Here is a 12,070-nt window from a genome sequence, read left to right as displayed (position 1 = left end):
GTGATATTAGTGTGTTAGGGTTAGGGTTGTCACACAGAGAGAGAGAGAGAAGAAAAACACAGTAAAGTGAATGAGTCATCACGAGGGAAACACTGACAACAGATGAGAGGTGACTATACACACACACACACACACACACACACACACACACACACACACACACACACACACACACACACACACACACACACACACACACACACACACACACACACACACACACACACACACACACACACACAAGGACCAAGGCCAGCTGGTGTCCTAGATTAGCTCAAATTAGGTGTGTGTGTGTGTACATGTGTGTGTGTGTGTGTGTGTGTGTGTGTGTGTGTGTGTGTGTGTGTGTGATTAGCCAGATTAGGCAGTCTGCAGATTAAATGAACCACCCTTTGCAATCATGTCATTCACAATCAAAGAAACACCACACACACACACACACACACACACACACACACACACACACACACACACACACACACACACACACACACACACACACACACACACACACACACACACACACACACACACACACACACACACACACACACACACACACACAAGAGGCTTCAAATGCAGAAAAATAAGAAGTCTGCTCTGATTGGTTAGCTGGCCGGCTCTGTTGTGATTGGTCAACAGCTTACAGTTGTCCCGCCCCTTAGCCTATCACGTACAATGTGTTGGAGCGCTAGCCAATAGGAGCGCGAGTGTTCCGTAGTGATGTCACTGTGTTCCGGAACTTTGGGATTCTGGGACCTTTTCAAACTATTTATCTGACCTTTTAATGGAGTAAAGTAAAAAAACTGATGAACAGGTGTTACCTCTGACCGACGGTCCGATGCTGTACAGGTGAGAGATGTCGGGGTTGGAGGCGTTGATCTCCACCAGGTACTGCTGTATCTCTCGGTTGTTATGGTAACGAAACTCCAGCGGAGAGGAAGGGGTGAGGAAGAGGAAGAGGAAGAGGAGGAGGGATGACATCACTGCACCTGAGGGAGGAGACAACAGGAAGTGTGAAACTAAGGCCCAATCCCAAACCACACCCTACATCCTACCCCTACACACTCCCCCTCCCACACTGAGTCTCAACCGGTCTCAAGTCAGCACCGATGCAGGCTCTACTGATGTTTCGTAGGTGGAAGAAACATCTCGTCAGTTGCTTAACATGGGTATCAAACGACGTGGATTGGTCAAATATCACCCATAAGTTACGTAGTTTGGAGTTGGCAGCAGAGGAATATGGTCCAATACTTTTCATAATCATGGGCACAACCTTTTCTGGTGCAACAACCAGAACCTCTGTCTTATCAGCATTGAGTTGTAAGAAGTTATCTGCCGTCCAGTCCTTAATAGCGCTAAGACATTCTAGGAGCCTAGATATCCTAAAAGCCTCACTAGGTTTGAGTGAAATGTGGAGCTGGATATCGTCCGTGTATAAGTGATATGTAATGTTAAATCTGTTTATGATCTGTCCTAAGGGTAGCAAATATAGGGAGAATAACAGAGGCCCCAAAACTGAGCCCTGCGGGACACCACAGGACAGTGGAGAGGAGTCTGACACAAAGTCTTCAATCGAGACGGTGAAACTTCTGTCAGCAAGATATGATGCAAACCAGTCTAGTGCTATGCCAGATATGCCCAGCCAGTCACGTAACCTCTTGATCAGGATGGTGGTCTACAGCAGTGGTTCTCAAATGGGGGTACGCGGACCCCTAGGGGTACGTTGGAGTACTGGTGGGGGTACGTGAGATTTATTTTATGTTAATGAAAAAAGAAAACATAATTAATGCATTTAAACAAACTGCTGATAGTAGATTAACTGCTTTCTTCAAAGGTTTACAGAAACTCTGCTCTCTTTTCCTCTCCCTCTCCTGACAGCCCGTCAGGCTCGTGCAGCTCGCTGAACCTGTAATGAGTGACCCGACAGTAAAGAATACATATATGTATAACTAGTTTAGCTAGTTCCAGAGTAGATCAATTCGCTAAGTGTGTTAGGTCTAACTCTTAGTGTATTTCTGCTCGGCTCAACGGTCCGTCACAGCGGCGGAGCTGTGATCATGCAGAGCTACGTGTTCAGCAGCAGCTGATCTGATCTCTCTCTCTCTCCGGTTAGACTTCACTCGCGTTTATGTCCAAATCTATCAGATCTAGCTAGTTCTAGCTAATTATTTGACTGCCTGCTTATCAAAGGACCTAAACAATAAGCGTTGCTTGGCAACGGCGTGTGGCCGCAAAGTATAGCGCAGCATTATGCATATGTTTATATGAGGGGTCAAAATCCCATGCTCATAAAATGCTCATATATTTTTTCCTCTTCATTCCCCACGCCCCAACATAAATAAATAAATAAATATACCAATTTTAGGAAAAGTAACGAAGTTTGAGCAGTGTGAGTTTTATATGAACAGAGTTACACATATTTCAAAAGGCGAAGTGTAATAACTGCAGTTTGCCTCCCTGTCAGAATGACACAGATCCTCAGTGAAGCTCAAGCCCATGTTTCTCACTAGGCCTACATTGTAAGTACAACTTATTAAAAAGATCAGTTCAATGCAACTAATGTCGTCTTAGTGTTATTGCATGATGTTAAAATTGGTTTGCCATGAATTTTTTGTGATGGATTGTAAACATTTGAAATGTAGCATTTAAGTATTTCTCAGTTAGCCTACAATGTTGTTGTTTTAATAAATCAGACACTGATGGTGCAGCGATGTACTGTACCTCTTTATATAGGCTTTTTTTCCTTAACAAATTGTTTTTGCGCTGATCAGGGGGCTGAATTTTTTTTTAAAAGGGGGTACATTATTGAAAAAAGTTTGAGAACCACTGGTCTACAGTGTCAAACGCAGAATTTAGGTCAAGAAGTACTAACACAGAGCAATCACCCACATCAGAAGCCATCAGGATGTCGTTAGAAACCCTCAGTGTGCTTTTTCCGAAACCCTGACTGGAACTTATCATAAATGTTGTGCCTCTCCAATGCAGCAGTGAGTTGGTTTGCCACGACCTTCTCTAGAACGTTTGACAGAAAGGGTAGTTTTGATATTGGCCTGTAGTTCACGGGCAGATCTAAGTTTGTTTTCTTTAATGTGCGCTGAATAGTGGCATGCTTAAAATAAGAAGAGACACATCCTGTAGACAAGGAAGTATTAATAATAGCTGATAGAGCACTTCCAATGGTTGGTAAAACTTTGAAAAAATAGGGAAGTTGGTATTACATCCAGAGGGCAGGAAGATGGCTTCATTCTCCTGATCAAATCCATCAGGTCTTGTGAGTTGATAGGTTCGAAGGAGCCAAGCACAGAGTGGGATGGAGAGGGGCTAGAGCTGGGCAGTGAAGTCCCAGGATGAATACTGGGCCTAATAGATGCTACCTTATCTACAAAGAAGATAAGGAACTTGTTGCAGTCATCTTTCGAAAGACATGGTAATGTAGATAGTGGTGGTGAAACAATGTTATTAATTGTGTCAAATAGCATCTTGGGATTTCTCTTTGAAGAAGAAATTAACTAAGCAGTCCGGGCGTCTTTTACTAATGCATTAAAAGAATATCTTAGATCTTTGAGATATAGGCGATGCACTTCCAGCCCAGTGGTTTTCCTTAGTCGCTCTGTCCTGCGACACTTCCGCCCCAGGCAGCCGGCAGCGTCTGTCATCCATGGAGAAGTGTTGCAGATAGTCCGATCCTTTAGCGGTGCCACTTTGTCTAGCAACGTGGAGCAATGCTGATTAAAAGACTGTATTAAAGGCTCTACATCGTTCATATTAGTGTTATTGTCACAGCAAAAGTGAGCTGTGAACTGATCAGCTGTACTCTGAGTAATAATGCGTGAACGTAATGAAGTTTTGAGACACAAGGGGTCAGTTTTTACAGATAGATTAAAGAAAATACATTTATGATCACTGATCAGTAGATCCTCACAACGGATGTGATCAACATCTAGTCCCGGAGAAAAACCAAGGTCTAAGGTTGGACCACCCACGTGAGTGGCGCCGGAAACATGTTGCTTGAAATTAAAAGATTCAGTAATATTAAGAAATTCAGTGGCTACAGAATTTGTGGCATCATTGATGTGCAGGTTAAAATCACCTACTAATAACACTTCGTCCAGCTTGATAATAGAAGTAACAAAGTCAGTGAACTCAATTAAAAACTGACCTGCTGGACCAGGAGGTTGATCAATCAAAACACAATAAAATGGCTTTTGCCGACCAATTTTAGTCACATGTAGTTCAAACGTAATGAAAGGTTCTGCGCTGACCAATTGGCAAGAGAACTGCTTCTTCCAGACAACGGCGAGACCACCGCCGCGGCCCGACAAACGCGGAGTCCCAATGTATGAGCAGTCCGCTGGGCACAGTTCATTTAGATTAAATTCCATATTGCGTTGCCACGTTTCAGTCAGGAATAAGAAGGCCAAATTCTCCCTTATAAACAAGTCGTTGAAAGTGTGAGCCTTGTTTGCAACAGAGCGTGCATTAATCATTTTAGCTGAGGAAGCCACTGTATCACCATCAGCACAGGAAGCTTTGATTGTGTGTACAACTGGACTGATCACTCTCGCACCACGGCGATTGTGATCATAACAAGGGCGTGACCGCCGGTCAGTGATTCTGACCGGGATGTCCATCGGTATTGAAGTGGAAGCTGAAATAGGCACAGGTTGGGGTATAGTTGTAGGCAGGGTTGGGTTGTAACGGAATACATGTAACGGCGTTACGTAATCAGAATACAAAAATCAAGTAACTGTATTCAGCTCGCGTTACATTTGAAAAACGAGTAATCTGATTACAGTTACTTTCGTAAACCTGAAGTGAATACATTTTGGATTACTTATTGGAATTATTGGTGGAAAGATTTCCTCACAACATTTAATATTCATTACTAAAGGTACAGCCGAATCATCACAGCACACAAAACCTATTACCGCCGCAGATGGACCAAAAAAGCGTTTGAAAAAAAATCGCGGGTCCGCTCAGTGAAACAATAACAGCGAAACATGGAGGAACACAAGTCTGCGTTTAAATCGCGTGTGTGTGGTTAAAACACATCAGCCTGCGGTCGCTCTTTCTTTAGCCTTACTAATGATTATTTCTGAAGGTAAACACAGTGAAGGCGGTGCGTGAAAGGCACTGCGTGCTCGTCTTCTCAGAGGCTGAGTTAACCCTCCCGCTGCCTCCTGGCGCTGCAGAGATTTCATGAAGTGAAGGAGGTGTTCCTTCTATCAAACAGCTGTGGGCAGCAGATACTGTGAGAGTCACGGACATGAATTCATAGATCAAGGCAGACTGGTTCACACACTCTCCTGTTTTGCCAATCCGGTGCTTAAACAAATATAGCTCTACACCCCTGGCCGTAATGTCCTTAAAATGAAGTCCGAGTTTGACATTTTAATTAATGTCCTGCCAACACTGGCAGGACAGAAGGCGACACGCCCGTTCTAAGCCGTGTCCCTCACTCCTCACATCCCAAACTGCATCCCCAAAAAGTTAATTATGTTGTTACATCGTTTCAGATGTTGTGTTTCAGTTGTGCTCTTGATAAGCCATTAAAACAGTAAAAACACATTCCTTTTGCTTTTTGTGTCTCCTGTTCACCAACACATCCATCTGTGATGGAAAAAGAAAGTAATCCAAAAGTAATCTAAAAGTAATCTGATTACGTTACTTTTTTAAGACACGTAACTGTAACTGTATTCGGATTACTTTCAGAGCCATGTAATCAGTAATCAGTAACTGATTACATTTACAAAGTAACCCTCCCAACCCTGGTTGTAGGGGACCGACCGAGCCCCAGGGGGGAGCTAGTGTGGTTTGTATGGGAGGGAAGGGCTTTCTTGTGGTGGCCGAAAATGACCAATGCCATTGGAGGACAGTAGGGGGAGCTAGCAGTGGAAACGGTGGCCTGAGATGACACTGCTGGAAAGGGGTGTGTGAATGTGGAGTGGGAACAGTCAGGGAGACGTCTGAACCCAACCTGCTGGGAGTGGATTCCATCAGTGCCGAAGAGGGCGGGTCGGTCACAGAATAGATTGAAATTGTCAATAAAACCTCCTGTGGCTCTGGAGCAGCCTTCCTCGACATTGAGAAACACCCTCGCTGTTTGATGGCTTGATAGCCCACTCCCCCTCCACACCGCTCCACACTCGTTGGTTTGGAACAGCACTTAAAGTGGCGGATCCTCCGCACGAACGGAGGGGTAGGGTGTAGGGCGTGGTTTGGGATTGGACCAAAAGGTGTTGATTTTGATGGAAGTCACTTTGATTCAAAGGATAAAACTGAAGAAACAATTATGAAATAAAACAATTTTTAGTTATTAGTTAAATACACATTTGTACTTTAAAGGTGGGGTAGGTAAGTCTGAGAAACCGGCTCGAGATACACTTGTTGTTATATTCCATGGAATGCTCTTAACATCCCGATAGCAATGAATATCTGAAGTGCTTTGACAAAACATCCATTAAAAAATGTCATCTGTGGAAGCCGTGGCGCTGTAAGAAGCTCGACCAATCATCTGAGCCGGCTAAAGTAACTGGATGGCCTACCTGCCTGTCAGCCCTCCATCTGGGCACACACTTACCTCGTGCCCTCATTGGTCATGTGCGCGTTCGTGTGTGTTGGAGGAGGGGCTCTGTGAGGAAGTGGCAGATTTGTTCCGGTTGTGTATTTTCAAATTCTAGCGCACTCGAGCTGCTTTCTCCAAAATTACCTACCCCACCTTTAACTCCTTGTGTTTTTTATTTCTATTATTTATTTCATTTTATTTGGATTTTTTTTATAGCTTGTTAAAATGACCTCTGAGTTATAAAAAGAGATGCAAAGAGACTAAAAACAATCCAAGTTAACACGAAATGACCTTAAATAAACACAACACCCTGATGGCCACAAAGAAAGTCTGAACATCATAAAGTGAGTGTTCTTAAGAGAGGTGTTGTTTGGGCCTGCTGCACGTCTGAGCCCTGTGACCTCCAATTCTTATGTAGAGCTTTTTAAAGTGTCTTCCTGCTAGCTACCATTATACATTAAGGACACAGAGCTGTCTGTCTTTAATTTGATGCATCTCTTCAAGACTTTTCCAATGCTGAAATGTGGAGACGTGTTGGCTTGTTTCTGACGGAAATGAAATATAATGAATCATTGTTCACTTGTTTATGGATCTTTTTAGGTTAACCCGAAATGAAGACCATAACGAGGAAGCAGCCTCACGGCCTGTTAGCGTTTCTCAGCTCCTAACGGATTAACAGCCTCGTTTAAAACAAATGGACTATTTCTAGAATAGGACGACCCTCTCCGTGCATTTGGAGAGGAACTACTTTCTGGACTGTTTTGAATGCAGTGAGACTCTTTACTATATGTTCTCTTTGTTTGTCCTGCAGGCTGAACAGTGTGTGGCTAAAGGTTAATGCTGCTTCTCTGCAGGCTTCTTTGAAAGCTGAACCTGATGTGGACACCTTGGTATTATCGGGTAAATAAAAACAGAAACACACCGTCGCCTATTTCTCTCATCCCGCACGTCTTTGTGTTTTGTATTCTGTGCTCCAGGTGTTCTTCGCCCTGCTGCGCGGCGACTTACGGATGGGAACTATATAAATAATATCAGTGTTCGTTCAAAGAAAGGTTTGCCATTGTTGAGCTGGTTATTAGAGAAACAGAAACTGTGTGGTTCTATTAAAGCATCCAGTCGTGCAGAACCAGCGTATAGGAATTTAAAAATGTCACATCACTCTCAGAGAAACACAAACTGTGTGTGTGTGTCTGTGAAAGTGTGTGTTTTGTGTTGTGTTACGTCACTGTCAGTACGTGTACTTTGTACAGTACACACTGTCTCTGTCGATCTGCTGTCACCTGTCAACCTCTCTACAGGCATTTTAACCACTGTGTAAAAGTGTGTGTGTGTGTGTGGTCTAGCATTACTATACTTGTGGGGACCTAAATCTGTTTACATAGTCACGTGTGGGGACTGGCTTCCCTTATGGGGACAAATTGGAGGTCCCCATAAGGGGAATCATTACTTTTAGGGTGAAGACTTGGTTAGGTTTAGGGTAAGGGTAAGGGTGAGGGTTAGGCATGTGTTGGTTATGGTTAAGGTTAGGATAAGAGTCCATGAAATGCATGTAAGTCAATGTAATGTCCCCTGAAGTGATGTATACATGGTATGTGTGTGTGTGTGTGTGTGTGTGTGTGTGTGTGTGTGTGCACGTATATTTTATTATAATCACTCCTGTCTGAGTATCATCGACTCAGTGTCAGTGCAACAAGTGGTATGAATAAAAAAAGGAAGATCAAATTAAAAAAAATAATTTCGAATAATAATAATAAAAATACAATAATAATAATACTTATAATACAAATGTATAATAATAATAATATAATAATAAGTATACACAAATACAAATATATGTGGATAGATTGGACGGCTTTTGGGAAATATATAAGTTTTAATTTATTTATTTTAGTCTCTTTGATTTAATGTTTTATTTTAAGTCTAGCTCAGTAAAAATTATGTTGAATTTAGTTATTTTAATGTATTCATGGTTGAGTTTAGTTGAGCTGAATTGGATGTGTTTTATTATCGACTTGTTCGTTAAATCTGCAAGCAAACATGCAACACAATATTTACAAATGATTACGCATCTGTATGTATTTATATTTTTAATTGTAAAGCACTTTGTGACTTTATTTTGAAAGGTGCTGTAATATTATACTTCTACTCCTCTAGTTCAGAGGTACATGGTGTACTTTCCCTCCACTACATGTATGTAATACCTTTAGTTACTTTACTCTGCTGTGCCTTTTGGCTGTCTTGGACGGGGAGAAGATCTCTAGTCATCCTGAGAAGTCTACTGGATTCATGTCTGTTCTGCCGTCCGCGGTGAGCATCCCCTGCAAAGGATCGGCAGTGCTACACAAACAACTACCGGTTGCCTTGTCGCAGGCAATCAGTTCGACAAAATACGTTTGTCTTTTTTGTTTTCCTGCGATGATGGTTCTTCAGGACTGCTTCTTAAGCTCTAATCACACTCTCGCAGACTTTTCCGGTGATTCTAAAGTAGATGACAATGTATGTGTGTCGTTTAAGAGGAAAAGATGCCTGTTTTTTGTTGTTGCTATTACTGTCAGGAAATGTACAACCTAACCCTGGTCCGCCCAGTAGTAGTAGTCAGATCGCTACTCCTGCTGATTTTAAAGCTAGGTCTGGGTTGGGTTTCATCCACTTGAATGTGCGCAGTCTGTTAGGTAACTAGATGTTGTCCCGTATCTGGGCAAGCTCGACTGACGCTGACGTCATTGTTTTATCAGAAACATGGCTAAACAAGTCTATTTTGGCCTCTGACATTGCCTTAAATGGTTTTAATGTGTATCGTACCGACCGGCCTAATAAAGGTGGTGGCGTTGCCATTTATGTTAAGAATAAGTTCAGTGTAACCACATTAGTTTCCAAATCTATCAGTAAGCAATTCGAATTTTTAGCCTTAAATATAGAAGTGGCAAAGGGTCAACAGGTCATGGTCGTGGGCTGTTACAGACCCCCCTCAGCTATTAAAGACTCCTTGTCTTCACTAGCAAATATTTTATCACAACTAGACTACAAGGAAATAGTGCTACTTGGAGATTGTAACTGGGACTGGTTAACTGCAGTGTCAGAGGATTTTAAAAACCTTTGTATCTCTTTAAATGTTACTCAGATTGTGGACAGTCCTACTCGCCCTAACATTAAGTCCCCAAATAAATCCTCCCTAATTGATCTCATTCTAACTAATGTCCCTATAAATACTCATCTGTGGGAGTATTTGCGAATGATGTGAGCGATCACTGTGCTGTAGCCACAATTAGGGACACTAAGGTCCAAAAGGTTAAATCTCGTATTATCATCAAGAGAGACATAAAACATTTTGTGGAGCAGGGTTTTGTGCATGATCTGTTTGGGTTTGATTGGGGAAAAATCGATCTGTGTGCTGATGTGGAAACCGCATGGTCTTATTTTTATCTTGGTTTTATGGAGATCATTGATAGACATGCACCCCTGCGTACATTTAGAGTGAAGGGACGAGACAATCCTTGGTTTTCTGCTGAGCTGTCTAGTCTCCTTCATGAGAGAAACAAGGCTGGGCAAAGGCTAGGAGATCAGGCTCAGAGGTAGAGTGGCTGCGTTTTAGGCAGCTAAGGAATAGCTTCACTTAAAATGTCAAAAGTGCAAAGTCGAAGTACTATTTGTCAGTTACCACAGAAAACCTAAATAATCCTAGGAAACTTTGGAAAGCCATAGCATCGAAATCCACCGGTGATATCCGTAATGAGCTACCTCCGTGCCTTACCACAGCATCTGGCTCTATATCGGACAGGGCTACTATGTTAAATTGCTTTAATGAGCATTTTGTGTCCTGCGGTTCTCTGTTTGATTCTGTGACTAACTCTGCTTCTGTGAACACCCCAATCCGTGACTCTGAACAATGTGGTCTGGAAAACCCTTTCAGTTTTACTCCTTTTACTGTCAATGTTGTTCATGAAGCCTTATCTAAGCTAGATCCTAAGAAACCGGCTGGCCCGGACAACGTAGAACCTTTCTTTTTAAAGATAGCTGCAGATGTTATTGCTCTTCCTCTTACTACTCTTTTTAACCTCTCCCTCAGCACAAATGCAATTCCAAAAGTATGGAAGTCAGCGTATGTCCTGCCTTTGCTAAAAGGAGTGGAGGCCACCTTATTAAACAATTATAGACCCATCTCTAAATTGTCAGTTCTGGCGAAGGTGCTCGAACACCTTGTGAGTGAACAGGTAAAGGAGTTTTTATGTAAAAATGATATCCTGTCTAAACATCAGTCATCATTTGAAAGCTCGGATAGATTAATGTTATTAGATATCTGTCATTGTGAATAGGTTGCTAATGTATACCCCTGTAATTATGTTGTATTGATGTCCTTTTTGTTTTCTGTTGTTTTTATGTGTAACCAATGTGCTGCAGGTCTCCCTTGAAAAAGAGATCGTTGATCTCAATGGGATTTTCACCTGGTTAAATAAAGGCTACAAACAAACAGATGTGGATGAATGATGGTAAATATAATCAAGTGTTGAATCAGACTTTAGTTCCACCTGGAGTAAATCCTCCAGCTACCCTGCAGTATACAAAGCCATTCAAACTAGCTGCACCTTCACCAGCTTTGAGAACACTTTCATGATCAATCATTATAAAACATATCATAGATATTATTCTGAAATGGACCAATCTGCACAACGACTACTTTTACTGTCTTTCACTATATTTAGATGAGAATACTTTCCTACTTTCACTTGAGGAACATTTTGAATGCAGGTATTTTACTAACAGAGTATTTATACTGCGGATCGATAACAGACAGTAACTGAGGCTCAGAGTCTTACCTGTCTGCAGGTCCGTATGTGGCTCCGACACACACACTCACACACACCACACACACACACACACACACACACACACACACACGCACACACACTCACACACACACCCACACACACACACACAGACCGATCAGTACCAGCAGAAAGTCCCGGTGCTGGATCCGGTCTGTTGGAAATCAGTCTGTCTGCTTCTCTCAATGAATGTTCCTTATTCACCAGCGGGCCTCCCGTTCTCTCACCGGGAGGGGCGGGGCTTAACGCTGTATGTGTGCGTGCGTGTGTGTGTGTGTGTGTGTGTGTGTGTGTGAGTGCTTCAACACGTCTATGAATGAAACACAGTGGTGATTCATTCAGTTTCAGGGGATGAGTAATAAAATAAAATACTCAAATAAAATAAAAATAAATACAAAAGTATGTTAAATAAAATAAATAAAAATAAAGAAATATATATATAAATATATAAAGAGAGAAAGAAAAGGTAATAACACAATTAAAAAATACATAAAAAGAAAATAAATAAATAGATATTGTTCTTAAATTAAACTTAAAGTGTAAAATATAAGCTTTGAGGTAAAACACATTTTCATTGAATGATACACATTACACACCATTTTCTCTTAATGTATTATGTGTTGCCTTTAGTTTGTCAGTTTAGGGAGTCTTAAAGGGTCTATATCTAGAAGAGGACTTT

General features: G+C 41.9%; 1 protein-coding gene across 1 annotated transcript in view; it reads right to left on the bottom strand.

The window, feature by feature from the left end:
* Positions 1-11,595, bottom strand: part of cpm (carboxypeptidase M) — a 43,803-nt gene extending 32,208 nt beyond the window's left edge. Inside the window, exons 1-2 of the mRNA XM_034236513.1 lie at positions 11,383-11,595; positions 825-992 (exon numbers count right to left, since the gene is read on the bottom strand). Of these exons, the coding sequence (XP_034092404.1) occupies positions 825-984 (160 nt within the window). The 5' untranslated portion in view covers positions 985-992; positions 11,383-11,595. The remainder of the gene's footprint in view (positions 1-824; positions 993-11,382) is intronic.
* Positions 11,596-12,070: the final 475 nt, after the last annotated feature.

Source organism: Gymnodraco acuticeps, unplaced genomic scaffold (genome assembly GCF_902827175.1).
Source record: "Gymnodraco acuticeps unplaced genomic scaffold, fGymAcu1.1, whole genome shotgun sequence".
Lineage (NCBI taxonomy): Eukaryota > Metazoa > Chordata > Actinopteri > Perciformes > Bathydraconidae > Gymnodraco > Gymnodraco acuticeps.
This window is presented reverse-complemented; position numbering and strand designations above follow the sequence as displayed.